This window comes from Coloeus monedula (genome assembly GCF_965178545.1).
Source record: "Coloeus monedula genome assembly, chromosome: 1".
Classification (NCBI taxonomy): Eukaryota; Metazoa; Chordata; class Aves; order Passeriformes; family Corvidae; genus Coloeus; species Coloeus monedula.
This window is the reverse complement of record NC_138781.1, coordinates 118,595,205-118,619,497: the sequence shown is the minus strand read 5'-3', so window position 1 is coordinate 118,619,497 and position 24,293 is coordinate 118,595,205. Positions and strand designations below refer to the sequence as shown.

Sequence of the window (24,293 nt, the reverse complement as noted above, 5' to 3'; positions counted from 1 at the left end):
TAGAATAGTGTTGCAAAGTTGACAGTGATGTTAACTAACCTGAAGGAGCTTGGAATACTGATGGAATGTATGTTGTGTGCATTCTTGCTGAATCTACTTCTGATCAGAAGCTTGTTGAAAGTAGGAAGTAAAAGTAAACCGTAAGCAAAGATGTCTTTAAAAATGGCAGTTAGTCCAAAGAAACTTATTTTTGGAAAGGAAAAAGGATTGGAAGCTGTAGGATTGGACACTGATCTTGAGAATGACTGCAGGGTCTTTGTCACTTGTACGTTGTGAATACAGTTGGTATGTGACATATTTCTCAGTAAATTTTATCAGTCCTTTAAATTGAAGTACAAAAATATAAATTGTCCTTTATTGTGAGGAAAAGACACTGGTTTAGAGGTCATTACAGAGCACTTAAACAAAAACAGACAAAACCTCAAACTCCACAGTCCTGAAAGAGTATAGACGTGACATCAGGAGTCACCGTGGGAACTCAAAGGCTACAGATTCTGGTGTATTCTCATGTGGTGGAGTTCTAGAGTGGGGAATGACTGCAGAACTCCTCTTCTTAGAGGGGCTGTCTTGTGGCAGAAAAATACTGGAGCCTGCTGCTTAGAAAATGTATTTAATGAAGACTAATTTTGGAGTTCTGGCTTTGTTTTGTGTAATGTTTAGTGAAGAAAGGGTGTAAAGATCTTCCAGGTGCAGAGTATTGAGCCCCATGAGTTGCATGCAATTGGAGATTTGAGATACTGGGAGTGTTGTTAAGGTGACATAACAGGGGAGGTTTGGAATGCCTCTCAAGTACTGCATTTTACTTGATTTTTCTCGAAGTAGTATTTACTGAGTGTACAGTTGCAAAACAAAGTTGGATTTGCTGTGTTTCTAGCGTGTAAAAGAGTACAGTTGGAATTAATGTTGAAAAACTTGTTTGAGGAAACAATCCAGAATTTGACAATAAAACGTTAAAATCAGGTTTAAAAGGTAACAGGCTTAGATCAAGTGGTTTGATAGCAACATGCGGTGTTCTGAATCCTGAATGAAAGACATTTATATGGAGGTGCTGTAGGGCATCTGAGTTGTTGGCATGCTGTTATATATGAGAGGATTTACTGAAGGTCTACATTATTTGAAGTATAAAAAAAACCCCAGATGTCAGACAGGATAAATCTGAAGCAGACGTAGCTGAGCAGTTAGGGAAGAGAGCCCTTGTCTTGGATGCTGACATGCATGTTTTACTGGAGATGGTGTGTGTTTAGAGACACACTTGCACAAAGAGCACGTGGACAACCAACCAATTCTGTGGCAGTGTGGAGACTGTAAACAGGATCTCTGTTCTGAATGTTTTTAGAACTTGGTGATGACAGACTGGTTACAAGTCACTGTCTCCAGGTTTGCTCTTGTGGTCTCTTTTGGCCAATGATGCCTTTTATCTGGTTGCTTTTCCAGTCCCAGCTGTTAGGTTCCTTTCAAAGCAGTCTTAAAGCGCACAGAAAGAGCAGCTCCTCTGACTTACTTGCAGCTCCTCTGACTTACTTGCTGACAAGCAAAGACAGGATGTGGGCAGAAGAGTTTTCTGTTTTGTTTTTTAGCACTAATTGTTGCTGTAGCACTGGCCAAGTAGCCAATAGTTAGCATGTGCACCTAAAATAGCACTAGAGGTCTGTGTTTGAGCACTTGAGTCACATCGCAAGTACCAGAAGCTTGCTGTTTTTATTACAAAACCTTTTCTTTGCATGATTTCTAAATAGATAAGTCTTATTGAAGCTGTCAGTAATCATAATTATTTCTTCCTTTTTTTTTTAACAATTGTCTTGTTAAAGTCTTAAGTGATAGGTGCATATTTCTAATGGCAAATTAAGCAATCTTGAAAACTATTTTCAGGATGAACAGTGACAACTTTGTAATGCTGGATAATGTTCCTCCAGGAGGCATCTGTCACTGGGAAGATTTTTCTTCCAGCTGATGTCTACAAATGTCTTTTTAGATTTAGTGGTAAGAGTTAGAGTCAAATCAGAGTTGTTCTAAAATACTAGTTTAAGATGTAGTGAAAGGAAGTATGCAGTAATATTGTAGACACAAAAGGAATGTAACTATTAAAAGCTTGCATTGGTACCATCCTTCAAGCAAAGCAAATAGAATTTGTTATGAGTTGTCTTCAGGAGTGAAAGGGAACTAGATTTTAAAGAGATCATCTCAGAGATGACGTCTTAATTATTTGTTCATATTTTAGAAAGACAAATCTTCTCCAAAAGGAGATTTCTGCAATGTGTGGTTTTTTTTAAGTGAAGTGATAGTAATTGTAATTGTTTATAGTAATAGTCAGCTAGTGAATCACAGTCAGTAATTGATATGCCTGTGGCATCCCTGTCCCAAATGAAAGGCTTGATTCCTATAAATGGTTGTTTTAACATTGAAAGAGGAATTAGGACCATGTGGTTGGCAGAAAATGAGAAGTGATTACTATTTTGAGATTTTATTATTTCCGTAGCAAATGTTTTTAGCAGATATTTGGGAATTAGCATGTGGTTTTCTTGACATATAAAAGAAAAAGCCAAGTAATACTACTCAACCCAGTCAGGATGACTGTACTGTATCATGGTCTGTCTATCAGACTTACAGAGATGGTTGTGGGAACCACTATCCTCGTAATCATATTTGCAGAACAGTCGTTTTTTCTTGATAGGTATGACTGAAATGAATGCAAGTCAGCTTTGCTGAAAGAATGAACTCCAAAGTTCTCTAAAGGAGATGCTTAATTTTGACAAATGGTTAATATTTCTGTAGTACTAATAAGTTCAAGTAATCAGGAATGCTGCATTTCTACTGGGACATGAGTTTGCCATTACAGAATTTAATTTTCATTTGAAAATCTTTGCCTGACACTCACGAAGTTCTTGTCTACTCTTGAAGTTCTTGTTGGTTTCTGGTGGATGGGGTTTTGCTGGCTATTCTTCTGCTGGGGCATGTGATCCTGCTCTTTGTTTGCAAAACTGTCCCCTTTACCGTTTTGGGAATGGACTGTGGTTTTCTTTCCATTCAGTGTAGACCAGTTTGTTAAGCTCTGCTGTGTTCTTCCTTCAAGAAACTCTAAATTTGGCATTATTGCGGTCAGAAGGTCAGTGAAACTGGAAGGACAGAGAAAAGTCGAGTTGCTCAGTTTTTGACTTCTGCTGAGCTGACATCTGCAGTATTATAAAATCCCATAGGCCTTAGTCTCTCATTATTTGCTTCAGTTAATTATGCATTCATCATGACTAAGACTCATTACTGCCAAGTTTCCTGAGATTCTGTGATGTTTTCTGAAGTAATTCAGTTGTCAGAAAAAGTCAGTGTAAAATTTGACTTCTCCATTCTGGCATGCTCTGGATAAACTGGAGTTGTCCATGATATAACTACATCAGGTTGTGTGAGTGTAGCAGCCTCTTGTGTTATATCTGTAAACTACAGTTCTACCAGGTGAAAACCATGTGCTTTGTATGACTGCAAAAAACCTGATACAGTAAAATTGTGGGAGTGATGATTAACTTGAGCTGTGCAAGTGCACAGCTGCTATATAGGCAATGATAAAAGGTTTTCAACTTCCATTTCTTGCTGAAGTATTTGCATGAATATTTTGAAATGGTTACTGGAGCTTTCACAAATGCTCCAAATCCCTTCCAGACGATATCTGCTGTTGTTGGTACTGTAAGTAAATTATAACTTTGGAGTCACATTTACAGTAGTACTTAATTCATACCTGAAGACAAAGAAAAACAATAATTCAGAACCATTTTCAAGTTAAAAATGTGTTTATGTGTTTTGGTTTTCGCTTTTAAAGAAGGCCTATAAGGGGTTTTGTTCAAGTATTTCCAGTTTTTAGTTTAGGTGTCATGGCCTCAGGTCCATTGAGTTGTGAGGCTAAGCATGTATTCTCAGTAGCAAACAAACAAATGTATTCAGCGTGTACGTACATAATTTGCCACCACAACAACGCAGGAGATGGCATTAATGCAAGCACAAACAGCACCAATGACCTCATCCTGTTACCTTTTCTGGATGGCCAAGCTGAATGTCTGCAAACACGTGTGTATATATTACAAATCTTTCCAGTTACTGGGTTTAGGCACTTGTTCTGCCCTGGAGCTCTTCTGTCCATTTGTGCCACATTACCTCTTACACACATGCACATGCTCAGCTGCCAGTCCCAAACACCACAGATTCTCCAGCAGCTCACCTTGGACCCCTCTTTGTTCCTCCAGCAGCCGAGTCCTTCAGCTGCCTCTCTTGGCCAGTGTGTCCCATCCCAGTTCCAAGGCCACTCTGCTGGTTTGCTGGCCAGTCCAGCTTGGTACTCTGTGTGGTTACACCCAGACCTGCAGAAGCTCATGCCCTGCTTTGCTGGCACCACAGACCCACTGGCCCCTGTGACTCGTGGTCTGACTCCATGTCCTGTAGATACTGATGGGCACCAAACAGAGGCCCAAGAGAGAGTTGTAAAAGGAGATTAACAGTCTGACAGGATAGGCAGAGCACAGCTGGACGCACATACTCACCTACAGCCTGCTCACAGGTGACCTGTCCCTCTTGTCATCGTAGCCCTGGCTTTTCCATGCTTGTTTCTCACCAAGACACTGTGATTTTTTTCCCTTTCCTCACCTCTGGTTCCTCCCCTATGCATCCCCTCACAGGACTTGTGCCATCCCAAAGTCCCTTTCCCTTGAACTCCCTGGGAACTTTTGTAGCCCTGTAGGAGGCACGGTGGTGGTGGGAGTGCGGAGAGAGCCGATGGTAGCCCGGATCACCGTATTCACTTGTGTTTCCCCCATTTGTAAGTGCACCCCTGCTCCTCTGTGTGCAGAACAGCTTTCTATCACATAACCCAACAAGGTTAACTTTGATATGTGTAGGCAAATCATCTGTTTAATCATTTGCAAGCCCTGTGGAAAATTTTAAGGTAGAAGGTACTGACTGACCACAGAGGTGTAAATTAAAGTGATACCGTTACAAAAGCAATACTTTGAAACATTACCTCAAAGTAGGGAGAATAATAAAATATTTGCATGAAGCTTTGTGAAACAGACTTTGATAACGGTATTAATGGTATAGCCTTTTACATTGCAAATTTAAGTGTTGATTTTTATTTTCCTGGATGACTAGAGACTTTTTGTTAAAGTTTTATTCTGGATTTAGTTTGTACTTGATTTGTATGTTTTGAAAGTTTTGATAAATCATCTCTTTTGGTTAGAACTGTGAAAGGAGAGTTGATCTCTCTTTTATATAAAGTAAGCATTGAAAATCTTAAGTTAGAGAGATTTATGGACAAAGTCACATCACTTTAGGTTGTGCTGAACACATGGATTTATGGTATGTGTGGAGACTGAGACAAATTATGATCTGAATCCTTAAAGTCTAAAGATTTTGGATGTGCAGGATTTGGGGATTAAAAAGAAGAAAGTGAGGTAGATATCCTTTGCTTTCTTTGACAAGATAAAAGTAACTCAGTGTGCAAGTGTTAGTAAACAAGTTACATTTGAAAAAAATAGTGATTCCAGTGTGATGCTTCTGAAGATTGCATCTGTGAAAGAATTGTGTGTCATGGTTCTGAGGAAGAGAAGCAGGAAACAGGAGTAGGCTTTACTCATTCTTCCCTCTTGAGAATTACAGGACTAAGTAATAAAATAACTTCTCAAAACATATTGTTGTATTGCACTGTACTGTTTTAAGAATCAAGCAAAGAAGCGTCAGGATTTGTTCTTTCCTTAAACTGTATTTATTTAGTATCTCGTAAGAAGAGGATGCATAGTAAATAAAAGTTCTCAGGCTGTGAAAGAAAACATCCTGATAATACAGTATTTAAGTTATTTATGCTGTGATCATTGCATGCTATTTTGATGCTTTTAGATATATTTCCAAAGATTAGAAACCAAGAAGTTTTAGTGGTAAAGTTGATTGATATTTTTGTTTTTTAATTTGGCCTGGGTTTTTTTTTTTGTAAAGACTGAAGTAAATGCATAGCTCCAGGATGAGGTTTCAAGTGTCAGGAATGTAACTATCTTCTATTTTTACACATGACCTCATTTCTATTTTCTTTTGCTAAAGGCAACAGGCATATGTTGTTCTGTTGCTGCTGGAAGTGAGTTATTTAAATAGCTTGAAATGTTTATGTGCAGTAAGTTTTTGAACTTTAGTACTGGCTGAAATAGTGAAAATTTTGTCATGGGCCACATTTTGCCTAGTCAGAGTTATATGAACTGTGACTTGATCTGCTTGAGAACTATAACTTCTGTCGTGAAAGGTTAGAAAAATATGTTTCAGTTCTTGTACAAAACCTCCTTTGTATTTAATTATAAAAAAAGATTCTCCCTCCCCATCCCCCAGTTGTTACTGGTGACTCTGTGAAGGTGATACTCAAAGTAAAGGAGCATCATTTTACTTTGGTTTGTTATGTTCTGGTCACCCAAACTAAATTATTAACCATTTTCTTTCATGAAGAAAAACAAGTTTTGTTTTAAAAATATTGAGTATTTCAATTGTTCTTTATATATGTATATCAAGGTGTCTTAGATGGAAAGTGATCACAATAATATTAAAATTTGCAGAAATGTTTGTGTCACTTTAATGCCTTTTGCCTTTTCAGGCTAAACAAAATTAGATATACCAGAACTAGTTCGTTTTACACATCACTCTACAGCTCTTCTAATGCTTAGCATTTGCCTGTTGTGGCTTATATGAACCTGCTCTCTGTTAAATATTCTTCTACAAAGCTGTGTATTGTGGCAATGAGTTTTGCAGCCTGGTCACTCTGCAGCGCACTAATTTGTGAAATGTGTGCACAGACATCAGTTTCTGATCTGCCAAACAGGTGCAGGAGACTCAGTGAATATCAGACATCTGTATGTATTAAACAAGATTGATTCATATCCCTTGTGAACTCCTGATATTTTGGGCAGTGAACAAACCACTATTACCTGGTACCTCCTGGCCCTATGGGTCTGTTTGGCCCTTGAGAGAAGCTTTTCGTCTTTCCCCTTTCTCCCATCCAGTCTGTGATAAAGCTCTTTGGCTGGTTCATGCTGGGCAAACTAAAAATAGTTGTGGCCTGGGAATGGACAGAGCTGTAGGCACACCTCTCAGGAGCTGAGACCTTTACAAAACGTGCTAGAAGAGGACTCCCAGCTTCTGCATGGACACTGGTATCAGAGGAAGGATAGGGGATCTTCTGCATGTTAGACGTTAGGTTAAACTGATATCTTTTGCTTAAGAGATCTGTAATGGAGCTTTGAAAGGTCACTAAGTCATCTTAGGCTCCCCAGAGATGAGAGTATTTTATGCATTGTCTTAACAACTAAGCAACAGGAAATGTTTTGGACTGGTGTGGGTAGAGAAGCAATATTAATTATTTTGAAGTCTACAATTGATGGTACACTATACAGACACAGAATCAGGGCAGAGCTAGTGTTCATTCAGTCATAAAGGTATACATATAACCTGTTGAGATGTAATCACCAGTTTGCCTATAGCAATTAATGAGTCTATGTTTGAAGAAGAAACTGCTCTTGAAGCTTAAGAGGCTCAGCTTTGCAAGAGTTTTTTGGTTGCCCAGATTTTAAGCAATTAGGAGAGCTCAGTCAGGATGTGGGGTTAGCTGCACATTAAAATTTCAGTCCAGGAAGTATGTAGGATTGTTTGTTTTGCTTTGTAATAAAAGGTAATGAATTTTCAAGTCTTTATCAACATATCTGAGAACAGGTCTGGCATACAGAACTGATGTATAGAAAAATGTTCCTTTCAGCATTCAGTCCTTGGTATGGTGTGAAGGGGGTAGGTAGAATTTCAGATGAGAAAAACAAATTAAGTACAAGAGAAAGCCCAAACCAAGACAGGAATGTATCCTAGTTCAAAGAAGAGAGAAAAACAATCAAACACAAAAACAACTAACAAAATTCTATGTTGTATTGTTATTTTTTTACTCAAGTTCATGTGAATTGTCTCAATTAAAAAAAAAAAAAAAAGTTCAGTAGCTACGCAGCAAGTTAGTCCAAAATTATGCCCTTGGGCAGCTACCAAGGTTAAATTCATTTGATCATGTGCTTATATGCTTGTCACTGATCATACATTTGGAGTTCCAGAAGTTTCAGTACCTCTTCTGAGAGAAATGCAGTACCATGTCTGCTGTTCAGTGTGTTCAGGTGACTGGAGGTGGAGGAAGAGTGAGAGCAGGCACATACCCAGAATCTTGCATAAACAGCTGTTGAAAGCTCAAACAGGAAGGTCAGGGCTTAAGCTTACATCAGACTTGACAAACATTTTCTGCCCAAGTAGGTCAGTGCAATTCAGGCTAAGTTAGTAGTTGTAGCTGTTTACATTCATTTGACTTAACGCTAATCCTGTAGTCTGTTCTTTGTTCCATTGCTGTATTGCAGAGAACCTCGAAGCATGCTTTGTGGAGTGCACTGCATTGGAGAGCTGACTCTACTTGGTTTTGTACTTCTTTCTGTTTAACTTGAAGGGCTTCTTGAAGTGACCCACTTAACAGTAGGTTGGGAGTGAATGCTTTTAAGTAAGATCAGTCTAGACTATAGACCTCAAAAACATGCAGTGTTCTCAACAGAGTTTTCCTTAATGCACCAAGTAGGATCATATATCCTAAAAACAACAGGTTTTCTTCTTTCATAGCTGTTAGGAGTGACAAAACAAATAGCTGTGGACGAGAAGGCAGTTCCAGTAGTTGGTTTTCCAAAGCACTTGGACTTGTTGCTGCCTTTAGTATCAGTTTAGCAGCAAGGTGTAGGTACAATTTTTGTTTTAATTGTTTGTGAAGATTTCATTCCAAAATACCTCTGTGTTCCACATTTTATTCTTATTTTTGTGGTCACCTACTACAGTTACTGCCAGCACATAGGTCATATTTTGGTTTTCTCCAGTCTTTGCTGGGTGAAGGTAATATTAGAATTATTCTTTCCCTTTCATATCATAATCAATTATACTGTTTATTTTAAAGCTCCTGTTGAAATCTTAAGCTCAGCTCTGCAGTTCGAGGTTGAATTTCCTTGTGTGAGTTGCTGTTACAATACTTGGGAGAAAAAGGGAAACTAAATGGAAAATGGAGTCCTGTGGTTATAGGAGTCATTGGATGGGAGGACAGGTGCAGCATGATCTTGAGTTCATAACAGCTGCAGGGGTGTCATTGATTGAGTCTGGACAGAAAGAAGTAAGTCTGATGCTTGATTGGTGGCCTGGGAAACTAAATCTCTGCTGATCAGAGCAATGTTGTTGATTTTTGCCATGAGTAAACTGAAACTGTTAAATTGAACGAAGTGTTTCAGGCTCTTGTGTGCATTCATGGCTAATTCCCTTCTATTGCCAGTCACAGAATATTCCTTTTGGGGATATTGAATAGCTGAATCATAGTATTAATGTGGAGCTCAGTGATTTGTTGCTGTTTTCTCCCTCTCACAGGTAAGAGGGAACATTGACCAAGCAAGATTGTATTCTCTCTATGAGTTTAAAGTAATGTATCACACTCCTGATTCAGTGTCATGTTTCTCCAAGCCAATGTGTTAGTGAAAATAGTTGTGAGGAGACTTCAAATACGGCTGATTCCATTTATTATTTTATTTTCTATTTTCCATCCTTTGAAACAAAGTGAGGATCAAGTTAGTTGGCTCAATTAGCTTGTATTTCTAAGTAGTTATCTAGACTTGTGTGTCAGTATTACAAGATACCAAATTTTTTAGATACTTGACATCATACAGATTTAGCAGTGTTGATGAGGTTTTGTCTGGCAAATTAACTGGATACCTTGCTAGGACAGTATTTAAACTGTATTTAAGAGAATGTGCAAGTCCTTAGTGGCCCAGGGAATTAACCTGAAGTGCAAATATATTTGTAGAAATTCTGAAACATGCAAAACTTGTGTCCCTTTAAAAGCTGGCAAGGGAATCTGGTAAACCTTCTACCTCATTACTAACTTCTCAGCTAAGAGTTTTGCATATCTTATAAAATAGTGAAGAATTAAAATGCACTCAAATTGTTGTCACTTCTTAGCCACATAGCCAAAAAAGTGTTCAATTAATGTAAAAATGATTAAAAACAAAATCAAAAGAACACCCAGAAATACTGAAATTGGTTACTAGTTAGGTCAGAAACAGGTCAGAGGTGGTGTTACACAGTTGTGTGGATTGTTACAGAAATTGGAAAGTGTGTTTCCATCTCATTTTTATTGTAAATATAAGAAACTTCAAGATAGGGGTCCAACTTCTGAAAATAAATTCATGAGTAGTGTGGAATGAGAAACGAAGATTGTTTTAATTGTAGTTGGTTTTACTAACTGAATGAACCTTATCAAGACTATATTGAAATGTTAACTCCTAAACTGTAATTTCTATTGTCTTCTGTATTCCAAAGATTCCTGAGGCTAAAAGCAGTAGCTGCATTTTGTTACCTTGTCAAACCTTCCTCTGTCTTGTGAAATTGCTGCACCTCTAATGGGCATCAGAATGCTGCTGCTTGTGCTCTTTGTGAACTGTGTGTTTTTCAGTTTTAATATCAGGGAGCTTCACAGGATGTTTCTGGTGAGCATTCAGCTGTGTAGAAAGTTTTATCATAGTGTGCTCTTCTGTTTTTATCTTGGTCCTGGGTCAACTGTCACAAGGAAGATTTGAGTAACTTTCCCTTTTTCTCCAGCTGTGCTAAAATGGCTTCTGAGATGTTTTCTTTTGTGTGTTTAAAATATCTATCATCTCTGTTAGTAGTAGTTTTACTTTGATAAGCAACAGCTTATGAATATAAAAGCATTGGAGGAAAGTGAACTATCAAAAAGTATTTCTCTGCAGCACAAGAGGCCACTTCTCATGAAAAGATCCATTTCTTTCACTTCCTAGGGCATTTTTGGTTTTGAAAAAAATACTTTCCATGTGACCAGCATTTTTTCCTACCTGTAGCTGTAGAGTCCAGAGTAGAGCACTGTAGTTGATTAATGAAAGCAAACCTAAACAAGATACCTAAAAAGCAAACACCATCACTGTCATCTACTTAATATCACCTTCTTCAGACAGGGGCAGTATATCCAGAATGAGATGTAACCTTCAACTGCACTGCCAAATAGCTACACTGTTCTGCTGTCTCATTCTTGAGAGGAGGGACTGTTCATTTCTTGTCTCCCCTATTTCCCACAATGTCACGGTGTCAACCACGCCTTTTCTGTTCTTGGCTTTGAGATTTTGTGTGATAGCTATTACTGAAGTTGAGACACTTGGTGGGTGTCATCAGTAGAAAGTCTTGTGATACTGCAGTAACTTGAGCTGTCATGTAATGCCATGAATACAAAATTACCAAATACCTAAAAAATTCTGTTTCAGTCTTGTGAGTATTGAAAATCAGAAAAATGTTCTTTACAGGAAGTAAATATTATGTGAAAGTAGTGAAGACACTTGTTGATGGAAATGCTAATAAAGCTTTATGTTTTCTCATCTGCGGGCTCTGCACATTTGCTGGCGCAGTGCTGATGGCGAGCCGAGTTCTCCATCTGCTGGTGCGAGGTGGAAGGGCTGGAAGCGGCAGTCCCATTTCTCAAATGTAGCAGCTGAGTTTAGTCTTCAGAAAACTCAGTTCTTGCCTTTGTGTTTTTAGTTAAAATTACTTCCAAACATATCTCAATATAATCATGAACTTTTTAGTATGAAAGATCGCAGAAACTATTGCATTAGTCACTGTAGATTATTTAACCGAAGTATCATTTGATTCATTGGACCTTGAAGTGTGGTGCAAGTGCAAACAAATGAGTAGGGCTGGAATATTTTTATAAACTACACTTAGCAAAAGTCTCTCTCAGGTTTCATATTTTCTGTCTAAGTTGTCCTGTAATTTTTTCACAAGTAGAAAGAAATAATTCCTGTGCAGTTGAATACACACAGGCCTACTTATCCTACTGTGGAACACTAGGGTGTTCAGAAGTCTATTTTTTTACTTCAATCGAAGATTTTTTTTGTTTTGCTGGATAATTGCACCTGGTGACGCTTTACCTCTTTCCATTCCTGAATGTCAGTGGGAATTGGTTTTGCTTCAGAGGGAAACACACGGCTGGATGGTGAACAGTCATCATTTCACCTCTGATTTACCAGGGCTTTAGCAGCCCTGAACATTCCACCCTCTCCCCAGTAAACTCCCCCCAGTTTATATGACACCCTATGGGATGGAATATCCCTTTGGACAGTTCAGGTCAGCTGTTCTGGCCATGCTCTCTCCTGGCTCCTTGTGCAGCCTTGCTCATTGGCAGAGTGTGGGAAATGGAAAAGTCCTTGGCTTAGGGTAAGCACTACTGAGCAACAGCTAAAACTTCACTGTGTACTCTGTTCACCTAGAAGTGGTGCATTAAACTTCCTGTTTTCCTGTCTCCTAGCCTTCTGTTGCTATTTTACTGGTAATTCATGCAACATGAAAAATGTTAACATCTGGATTTTGAGTTTAGTAATTAATAATGAAGTAACTGTAGATAAAACACAGATCTGAAGGAATTATTTTGAAGTTAATATGACTTATCACAATGTGCTGTGTAAAATTACACTTAGGACTTGGCAAGCTGTTGAAAACTTCTAGGTACTTAGGAATTTTTATTCCTCTAGTGAATATGGCAGGTGTTAGGAGGCGCTCAGTTACTTGGAGGGCTTTCCTGTTTTGATTCCAGAGCAGAGCAATGTGCCATTGTATCTGCAGTAGTGTTCTGTTTCAGCTCAAAAGTGAACATCCGAAAAGCATCTCCATCACCCCTTACTGGGCTTTGTTTCCCCCCATGGGGTGATCTTAGAGCATAGAAACCCAAATTCTTTCAAAATTAGCTAAGGTGGTACATACTCCAACTGCTGTTGGGCATTTAGTTCTCAGGATGGGATTAGAGCTTGCCCAAAGGCAGTTGCTGTCCCATCCGTGCCCCCTCAAATATATAACATGGGTGATGGGTTCTTAGCCCTGCAGTGTTTGCGGTGTCTAGCAAGGACTTCAGCATAAGGGTTTGCAGAATGTGGACAGCCCATGTTGATGTATTAAGCTGGTGTTCCTCAGCTTTGAGGTAAAGTGTGAGGGGCAGAATTTTGATTAAATACTAGCTGTCCTGACTCATAGTTCTGCTTCACAAAGTTACCCAGTACTAACAGTATTTCATCACCTGCTAATAGTTGTTAATTTCTTTGCCTTTGAAACTCAAGTTATGTAAATATATCTGTTTTGCAGGATTCACTTGTGATGTCCTTCTGAAAAAACAACTGAGACTCCATTACATACATAGACTTTTGGGAAAGCGCTCCTCCTAATGTATTTTGCAAACTAATTGAATTACCGTAGAAGTTCAGCATGGGAGGAGCTGTGAGTGCTGGAGAAGACAACGATGACTTAATTGATAACTTGAAAGAAGCTCAGTATATTCGCACCGAGAGTGTGGAGCAAGCCTTCAGAGCAATTGATCGTGGTGATTATTATCTGGAAGGATACAGGGACAATGCTTATAAAGACTTGGCCTGGAAGCATGGAAATATACACTTGTCAGCACCTTGCATTTATTCTGAAGTCATGGAAGCACTGAAACTTCAGCCTGGATTGTCTTTTCTAAATCTGGGTAGTGGAACCGGATACTTGAGTACAATGGTGGGATTAATATTAGGTAATTATTAATATTAGGTAACCTGAATGTTTTTATTCAAATATGGTGGGTTTGCATATTTTAGAAGATTATGCAAGCCCTGTAAAACCTTACTTTTACTTCTTTAACAATGACAGTACCATACTTAAGACTGGCTCTTTGAGATGTGTTGTTCAAATATTGTTGGTTATCTGCAAGCAGTTCACTGGTGCTGTAGTTTGGTGACATTTCATGAGATGTTTTGAAAGAGGCAATTCTTCCTGCATTCTGTAGTCTAAAATTCTCATTTGAAAGAAAACAATCCTTATTTTTGTTTAAAAGGGAAAGGTAGAGTGGAACAATTTTTGAAGACTAAAATTTTCATCTGCATTTGCACTCTATTCGTGCCCTTACTGTAGGTTACTGTTTTGATCTTCAGTTTATGGAAAGGAAAATCTAAATCTAAATTGTAAAGGCTAATTTCTCTTGAAGAAATTTAAATGAAAAGTAAATTTGTATCAGTATGCAAACAGTTATTTTAAAATACATTTAATCTTTTTTTAGTGGGAGAATTTTGGGATGTAGACTGATGAGACTGTTTAATCACGTCTGTAGGTTTTCAAGAGTTGAACACACTAGCACTTTTTTCTTGTTTTCAAATACATTTCCTATATGAAAAAAGATGGAATTAAATATTGTTGCCTAAATTAAATTTTAAAACCTGGAGAGAAAAATGCATTAAATTTCCTTTTGCCAAACATGTAGATTACAGAACACATACAACAACAACTAATTTTTTTACAAATTAATTTCACATTAAAATAACTACAGCTGTATTATGTAATGTAGTTTTCATAGATACAGTTTTTTTTACCATATTACGTGCAATTTTTCTTTGGTTGCAGAAACCTTGCTGACAGGTAATATACAGATTTTGCTCATATTTATTTATATACAAAACTAAGGTGTCAAGAGTTGGTTTTTTATTTTTCAATTAATTTAGTTACTTTTTGGCATCAGTTCTTATTTATTGGAAAGAAGAAATTATGGCTAATAGTGCATAACAAACATCATTTGTTGGTATCTACAGTATCTTTTGTTCTAGTTAATACTAATAAATACAAGAGATTCCACTGTGTTGTGGAAACAGGAATTATGTTCCTTCACAGGTAAAAATAAGATAAAGCTATCTACTCTCTTAGAGTGTTGCTTTTCCTTGTTTGGGAGTGTTCCTAATTGAGAGTAGATATTTTAAATTAGATTGTAATATTTTAAGTTTAGTATTAAAACTATTAGTAAATAGTGCAGCATTTTTTTTCTCTAAAGTGTTTTTTCAGGATAGTGACTAATGGTACTTGTTTATTTCTGTTTTGTGGAAAGCTTTGTTACGTCATTATTCTTTCTTAGCTACTGTGTTAAAAAAAGAAATTTGTTTGTTGCACTTAATTGTCTATATTACGTGTATCTCTGTATTTAACCAATTGCAAGTGGCTGTTGAATGCTCCTGGGTTTGACCTCTCCATATCAAGCAGAATTCCTGTCCTTCAGAATAATATATGCAGAGTTGAGGAAATCAAACAGGAAAAGACTTGTCTTCTGTGGGGGGTGAGATTGGCTGACGGCCTGTGAAGAGCACAGTTACCCTGCAGATGTTCCCAAAAAGGCAGCTCAGGTGCTGATAGTCACTAGCAGGTCTTGTGCAGCCTGGAGTAGCAGCTGCCCAGCTACTTACAGAAGTAGATTTTCCGTGTTTCCAGAGTGCTGTATGCTGTCACCAAAGTCTTAGTGCTGTAATTTGTTTTAAGTTCTAGCCTGAGGCGTGGAAGGTGTAAAAAAGGCAATTTGTGCCTTTATTTTCTTACTATACTCCTTCTGATAAAATTAGTTACGTATAATGATTCTACTTCAGTGTTCGTTTTAAATCAGGGAACAGTTGCTTTAACACAGAAAAATAAACAGATGTAATTTTCTGACAAATAAACCATGTTCATTTTTAAAAGGTCAGGTTTTTTTCCAAACAAATTTCAGCATATACTGCAGTGAGGAGCAGAATCATGCAGGTTTTGACAGTAGTTGGGTATCTTTCAATTTGACAGTGTAGTGAGTAACGTTTCTACCACATTGTTTAAATTATTAAATAATCTGAAATCAATGATCATTTCTAAGTATAGCAGCATGCTTAAAAGACCCTGTACCAATCCGCAGAGATTAAATTAACTGTTGCTGATACTGTTAAAATGTAAACGAAGTTCCAGCTAGGTGGTGGAAATGCTAGCTCATTATGCTGAAAGAGGCCAGTGGAGAAGTTGGTTTCACATTTTTATAATAGCTGACTCTGCTTACATGTCCAGCTGTGACATTCCCAGTGAAAGAAGAGCGCACATTTCTCATCTTTCCATTTAAATTATGGATACTGTGGTATATAATGATGTGGTAGTGTTTTGCATTCATAGTTTTAATTTCAAAATGTTGGAGCAACTGACATTTGCAGGATGTTTTAGTTGTTTTTAAAGTTAGGTACTTGAAGGAATGTACGTGTGAATTTTTGGACAGATGATGTTTATGCATTTTGAACTTACTTTGAGGTTAAAGGAATTTTGATTAATTTTTAAGTAAAGAAAACATACCTTGAATGCTGCTGTATGCTGTAGAGCTGTTAGAAACATCATAGCTTGTTATGGTACAAGAGAATATTAAACGGCTAGAAAGGAATTGCCTATGCCAATGCTTGTCTTAAAGTGACCAATAAGAAAATGAATTTACAGTAAACATGTCAGCAGGAGGTACATGTTTTCACAAGTTCTAAGAAGATCTCTTGGATGATAGCTACCTCTTGCCTGCAGTCAGTGAGGTCTTATGAGCCCTGCCGGTGGTAACCTCGTGGATTGGTTTTATTTCACCCAGTAGGAAATGTTCTAAACTATGCTAAGAGTTGCAATTATTGATCAGCTTAATGGTACATAGCTATATGCTATATTTTTATTGCAGTAAAACAGAACCTCTCTTATTAAGCCTAGTCTGTTTTGTTAATCTGTGTCCTAGAAAAGACAAATTGAATTCTGTTTCACTGGAGTAACATCATGGAGCTAAATATTTAGGAAAGATTTAGAATGCAGTAGAGGATATAAATATAAGTTTTGTCTAATCTTATTGATGTTTACTTTTCCCCTTCCCTCTCCCTTTTCCAATTCTATGCTCCAATGACTAAGGACCCTGGGCTATGAGTGCATGTTAAATTTAGAATCCTCACAGCAAATGTGACTGTCTGATTCAGATTCCTTCCTGATGTGGATAATCCTCATAATACTGTCTCATGATTTCTTCTTGTTCCTGAAATATAGCATTAACTTTTAGCACACAGTATGACTTGGAATTATACTTGGGTTTGATCACAGGAAAGCAATGCAACTGTGATGGGATTGTGATGAGTGAACATAATGTGTGGGCAATTTCACTGTTCTAGATGGAAATTAATTATTATATATAACTCAATCAGCAACAAATTTCTGATTTTGCAACCTGCAAAATAGAAGAGCATATAGGGCTAAAGTATATAATCCTCAATCTCTAAATTGTGAGAAGATTAAAAGTTTGCCATAAGAAAGCTTCAAAATTTAAATACAAAATACAGACTAAATTATAATTTTTATTTGTTGTACTCCAAGTAAATAATGTGTTGAAAAAGAGTTTGCTCAGACTGACTTCATCATAGTCAACATTTCCTGCATGCTTACAAAGAAAATTCATTCTGTATTTGTTTTGCTGTAGTTCTGTCCATGTTCTTTTATTGAACCTTTGGCCTTTTACCTTCCTCTTAAGCACCAGTAATGCAGATGCAAAAAGTAATTTTGTCTAGCAGTGTTTGGAGACTTCGGTTTTACACGTTTTTAATGTTTTCACAGTATAGTGCTGTTCCATTCAGTTTTGCTGTGCTTAGAAAAGAAACACCACAAAAGACACCATGCTATTTTTATTTACAGGACCTTTTGGGATAAATCATGGAATAGAGCTTCATTCAGATGTGGTAGAATATGCCAAGGAAAAGTTGGAGAGCTTCATAAAATACAGTGATAGCTTTGATAAGTAAGTATCTAATTTGTCTAGCTTGCTTTGCAATAACATTTTTGGTTTTAAACTCAGTGTGTCATTGCTTATGAGCTTAGGGAGGGGAGAAGAATGGCATCACACAACCAAAACCTAAGACTTCCAGTTTGTGGCTCTACTTCATGAGGTAAGTTGAGGCTTAAGAAAACACTCTTTGGAAGTATGGGAGTATTTCTGCTGTGCAGTGCTTATTAAAATGGATTTCCCTGCATTTTGGCAATGTGTATACATACATGGGCACACATATGTATGTGCATGTACATGCATATATACATTTAGGAGAGTGCCATGATAAGTTGGTGTCTTTGCATGTATAGAGCAATTTTTATCCATTAAGTCAGTTTTTATTATGTAATTGTGCATCATCTCTCTCTACAGTATTAACTTTTTTCTCTAATCTACCCCTGTTGATCTGGACACGAAGAAATTTTTCTGATGGTCCTTGTGTTTACTCCCCGAAGAGAAGGACTTAAGAGTAGTCATCTGTGCTTGTAACACTACTCATTTTTACTTCTGGGTGTAACTCTGAGTTACAGGGCTTTGAACCTGATTGCTTCTACCTACTCAACAATTTTTTATTATTTTAAGCTGGCCTGTAAGTGTGTTGGGCATCTCTGCCTCTATGGAAGGGAAAGCAAGGTTCTGGCTAGGGCTGTTCTTTGTAAAGACTTCTTTCCTTGCAGGCAATAAATTTTCCAACAGTGATTATAAGGTAGCATCTGGAAACGCAGAAAAGCTTTTGACTTACAGGAGGAGTAGCCTAAAAAATTGCACATTCTATACCTCTTTCTTCCCTAGTGGGCAGTAAAGAAAATTCTTGCTATCTTTTTACCTGTGTAATGTGCTTTATAACTGCCACATTCTTGATTGTTGGCTGAAGCTCAATCCACTTTTTTTCATACCCCTAACTTCAGGAGCTTGTCTGACCACAAGTCTTTCTCTTCATGTTCCTAAGTAACAGAAAAGTACCATCCTAGTGTTACCTGTGTCTGAAGTCAGTTTTGGAGTTCTGATACTGGTTAGATTATTTTAGTACTGTGTTAACCCAGTAAAATAAATAAAATCATGTATGAGAAAACGCCTATGTTTCATTACTATTGTGTTAATTTTAATACAAGCATTTATGTTGGCTGAGGTTAATCTATAACACAAGCTAGAACAAATGAAAATGAATTCAGTGAGGAGCTTTATGATGCAATTTATGGGTCTTAAAAAATGTGAAATATGATCATTTTTGATCAGTCCTAATACTGCATTATTGGCTCTATTAAGTTGGATGTATCTGGTAGCTAGTGAATTCCTGCACATACCTGTACTTGTGCATTACTGTAGGTGTCTGTACAAGACATACAAAAAAGCTGGTTTTGCTTGGAATGTCTTTCCAACCAGGTGATAGGTTTATATACAGAAATTAAAGGAGATTGGGGTAGCAATGTTTTCTCATTGTTGAAGCAAAATTTGATTAGGATAGTTTAGTAAACGAATAGCAGAACACTGGGGGGGTTGGTTACACTTTAAAACGTGCAAGAACTTGAGACAAGCAAAACAAAACTGTTAAACAATGCAAGCAAATGTTACTATTATATGTGTATTGTGTTTCAAAGAAATAAGACTCTCACCAGCATAACAAAAATTATACTTTTATGAAAGTGCTTTTTGATAGAAATCTGCCTGTAATAGCTGCAGTGCAGCTGATACGATAGTGGTTGCCTGGTTGGATTTTGTGTTTTGGGGGGAATTTCCAAGTTGTCTGCATAGCTGATTCTGGCTGACTGCTTTCTTTGTAAATATTCTGTATTTTACTGTAGTTAATGAAGATGATGTGTGGTTTTTTCTGTGGTAGGGTTCTTTAGTATTTGTTTTTACTGTAAGTATTAATATAATATACTGAATTTTAAGCAGACTCTCAAAGTAAGTGTTCCCTGACTCAGTAAGTCTGGTTTTGATTCTTGTTTCAGTAACTTTTTCCTGCATCATCATTTATAAATGAAAGATTTTTACCCAGAGTTATGGGACTGTGGCATCTGAACTTAACTACTGCTTTGGTCAGCTCAGTATTTGGCTGAAAGACCATCCAGGGAAGAGGTGTGTGGTATCTGTCTGCTGCTGAACACTGGTGTATACCGAGCAGGAGGTCTCACTGTTTGAAAACAGATTATATGGCAGACTGGTGTGAATGAAGTCACTGTCTCAGTGAATGTGTGCGTGAAAAATAACTTTCACTTGACCAGCAGCCTCTAACAAGGCACCCAGAGGACATAAGGAGCACAGAGACCACAATGTGTGTTCCTGGCAGTAATGGAGTTATGTGAATGGGAAATTCAGTAAAGCTTTGCTTTGCCACTTCCCTGCATTCTGTCTTTAGTGTATCGAGTTCTACAGTCTGGTTTGACTGTTCTAAGCATTCTGCTTTTGAAACAAAAAACATGATTTTAAATTTATAGGTAGGTACCTGGAGAGCTTCAGCATGGATAAAGTGTAAATAAACACTTTGTAACTTTGTTCCTTTTCTTGGACCAATAGGCCCTTGGTTTTGCATCTGACTTCTGCGTGTAGCTGGGTCATGATGGTTTAGGTGGGTTCTTGCCTAATAAAACAAGATAGAATATTGATTTGATGCTGTTTGTATGGGAGAATGTTCCAGTGCTGTGTGATGCACTATAACTTGCTTTTTTGATTCCTGGTACTAATGTTGTTGAAGTACAATTAAAAATTTGCTTTTCTATGATTCAGGTAAGGTACTTCACCAGAGACCTGACACTATACAATATAAAGTTATCATGTCCAGAAGGATTTGAGACCCTCAGACTAAAGGGAGGGTTGTCTATCTGTGGTAGCTGGTCTTATCTCAGTTTTGGCTTCTGGAACTGTTCATTGGAAGAAGACTTCTCAGATACCTGTTTTAGAAAGGCAAATAATTCCAGTAATTACTTGTATCTGTATCCATATCCCACCAATCTATAAAAACAGTGTTCCTCTAAATGGAGGTGGAGTTGTGCATTCTGAAAGATAAAGTGTGCCTTGATTTACTTGATGATATATGTTTGCCAGTAAAAGCAAAGGAGAAGTTTTTTCTTGAAAACATCTGAAAGTGTCATGATGGTTGAGGTACAAAGATTTTAGGTATAGACTAAAGAAAACTCTTCTAGTCTGAAATGTATGTAAGGCTCTCTTTCATTCTTGAAACCTTCAGAGAATGCATGCCAATTAAGGGGAAAAGAATCATTCCTTAAGAAGGCACTATCTAAAACACGTATGTTCAAGTACCAGGCCCCGCTTCACCTGTTTATTGAAGGGGAATGTGTTGTCTTTTCTGCTCCCATTCAACTTCTAGACCTAGAATATCCAGCTCGGAGAGAGAGCCAAAGGGCAAGGCTAGGTTGCCCATCTTCTAGCACCCTATCAAAACCCAAACCTGGGTAAGCTGGTGAAGTCCCTGCTGTGAAAGAAAATCACCAACCCTTCTCAGGATCAAAAGAAACCACTTCAATGGTAAGTGACAAGAACCCTAGTACTAATTCTGGGATAACTGTTATGGGTGAAACTTCTTCCTGAAGTCCTGTGTAGATTGTGTTGGCATTGAAGAACAGTAAAGAACATCTTCCATCAGAGTATTTTTCTTCATTGAAATGGACTCTAAAGGCTCACTTTGTAAATTAAAGTAGGTTTGAAAGGCAAGTCCCTAGTGTACACACAAAGGAGAATAAAGCTTCTTCTTGCTGGTCAGCTGGCTAGTGACTGCAGTAAAAATGTAAGCAGGAACAGCGAATTGTCTCCAAAACTTACTGATGGCTTTCTCAGTTTAAATCTTACTGATAACTTAATTTCAGATAGTGTAAATAATGTTTTTTTAGTGGTGAGTTCGTTCTTGTTGAGATTTAATCTAATCAGAGCAACACAGGTAGTGGGGTTCTTGATGCCAGAGATTATGTTAAAGAAAAGGGAAGGAAAACAGGGATTTGAAACATAGCCTTTTTTTTTTATTTAGGGATATGAGGGAAATAATACTTCTCATTCTTTTACCTTGTAAACCAGAAGGCTCCAAAGACAATTGAATCTCCTCTTACCTGGGGAGGAACTAAACCTGCATTTTCCAAGTATTTTATAGTAACAAAAATATATATTCTTGCCTGTAGAAAAACAAATAAAATACCTTTTAGAAATAAATCCCATGATGGACACTGCCTTTCTTTGGAAATCTTTTATGTCTACAAGTTTGGTAGTACTTAAATTTTTTCTTACAATAAAACAAGTGATGACAATACTTGGTGTGTGGCTCCTATTAAAGCTGTTGTTTCACAGAAATCCACAGTAGAAAATACGACTTCTTCAACCTATAAAGTCATTTTCTGCTTCAGTAAAAATAGAAGGAAAATACTTTTCTAGTTTTTTTTTTTTTAACAGACAAATCTTTCTGTAGACTTTTTCCATGGGTATATTAGGGCCTTGATAATAAACTGAACTGACAGAAATTTTTTCTTGCCTCCCTATGCTTGTTCACTTTCCTTAAAATTCTCTGTGGAATTGATAAAAAGTACTCCTTCAGTAGTATTTTAAATTTACTACCAAAGTTTAGATATAATATAGTGAAGTTATATTATGAAGGTTAAATTTTGTAAATCAGTGTTGAAGGAAGAATATCATTAGTCCATAAGTACTTTTAAGAACCAGTATTGGACTTTTTTTTCAGGAATGATTGAATAATGTGCTTTGAACCACTCAGTGAAACTGATGAGAATATCAGAAATTATGAACAAGATAGCTAAGGAGCAAGACAGTTTTAGTCAGACATGAAAAATGACAAATACAAGTGAGGTAGAGAGATTCTCACTATCCCTACAGCATTGCCTGGAAGCTGAAAAAATGTTCAAGGCAACATTACTGAATAGAAATTTTTCCAGCATCACTTTTGGCTATTACTGTTCTAATTGGGTGCAAGGGACTTAAAATGAAGTCAACAATGGGAGCTTTTCAAAGATGTAATGTTTTAATCTGTTTGTTTTCTAGTATTTCTAGTATACATGCAAAAGGTATCAACAATACTAGTAGGTGAAAAATGTGTAACTTTTCAGCAAAACATGCTAGAAATACATAAATATACATTTATATAGGAGCCAAAGACTAGTTCAGAAAGCTTGGAAAAATACTTAAAAGAGATGCAGTGAACAGAGGAGAAAGAAATAGAGAACAGGTGATAGAGGAATAGAGGAAAGAGCTTGCCATCTTGTCCCGATATTGCCCCACTTCACGGGAAAAGAATTAACAGTCTTCAAACATTGTTTACCTTTGTATCTGACTGGTGTTAGCTCTAGAGCATTTTTGCAGTCAACTAAAATGAGAGAGACTAATGAGTCATAGAAATCAAAAGCTATTTCATTAATCTGCTTTATGTTCTTGTGGCATGTTATATCACATAAAGCTGTGTGAATATTAACCTTCATCTGTTGTTTTCAAAGAAGAAAAGTTTTAAAACCTGAAAAATTGACTAAATGATTTGAAAACTTCTTGAAAGCTTTTTTCAGTGAATACATTAGTGTTTAAACACTAGGTTCTCGGAATGCTTGGAGTAAGGTTACTGATTTAGGAAATTCTTGTTTGATATAGGAAAAGCTCTGAGATTGTATTCTTAATGCAACTGGACAAAGAAGCCACACCTTTCTAGGTTAAATGATGCGTAGCTTTTCAGTCTGTGTCTTCAAATCAGTATGGGAACTCAGTCTGCAACTGCTGTAGCTTCATACACCGGTTTTTGGGTTTGTTTCTCTTCACCAACAAATGTGCCAGTACTGGTGGGGGTTTTATTTCCTTCTTTCCTCTCTTTTTCTACCATCCTGAGGAGTCCATTTTTGGAAAGTATGGCTACCAGTATATTAGAGCTAGGACAAAAGTGCATAAGTATAGGACAAATGTAAGTGTTACTTCCTCATCACAGTAAGCAAAATTGTTTAATGTTTTATCACATATTTTCAGACTCAACACATTTTGCAGATTCATTTCAATGTCTGGTTATTAATGTATTTGATGGTTTAAGGGTAGTTTGATAGAAAGCTAATTCCATGAGTTCTTATGCTGGATTTACTATTCTGTTATGAAATATTTATTAAGATATGTTACGTTTTGGGGTTTTTTTCCCCACAAAGACTTGAGTGAAATTCTTTCTACTAATGTAGTGTCACTGTAGTTCAAATGACAAATGTTAACAACTTGCCAACCTTTTCTTATACATTATTAAAATAGAACAGTGGTCCTTTGTGCCCTAAATTTAAATAAATTTAAATAAATTTCCCATTAGAAGGGAATTACTTAAAGCAGTTCGGTGGTACTGAATGTGAATTCAGGCTTTTTAGACCTTTGAGTTGACCAACTAAAGGAAATGTGTGGATTGGAAAACAGCATACTAAATTCATGCTGACATGGATTTTCTTTCTATAAGGGCTGTGAACAGTAAGCTGAGAGATATGAGTGTGTTAGTAAATATGGGGATAGGCAGAAGCGTACTGTCAGATGATATTCTGATGTGAATGTAGTAGTTGGGAGGTGTAAAATGTACCTGGAGTGGTGCTGGTTTTAAGAAGTAAATAATTCTTCTCTTAACAAAACCAGTTTTAAG

General features: G+C 37.1%; 1 protein-coding gene across 4 annotated transcripts in view; it reads left to right on the top strand.

Annotated features, from left to right (window-relative positions):
- PCMTD1 (protein-L-isoaspartate (D-aspartate) O-methyltransferase domain containing 1) overlaps positions 1 to 24,293 on the top strand; it is a 40,866-nt gene that overhangs the window by 4,135 nt on the left and 12,438 nt on the right. For all 4 annotated transcript variants that reach the window (XM_082302738.1, XM_082302739.1, XM_082302740.1 and 1 more), the window contains 2 exons: positions 13,195 to 13,621; positions 17,560 to 17,662. In XM_082302738.1, the coding sequence (XP_082158864.1) occupies positions 13,315 to 13,621; positions 17,560 to 17,662 (410 nt within the window). In that variant the 5' untranslated portion in view covers positions 13,195 to 13,314. The remainder of the gene's footprint in view (positions 1 to 13,194; positions 13,622 to 17,559; positions 17,663 to 24,293) is intronic.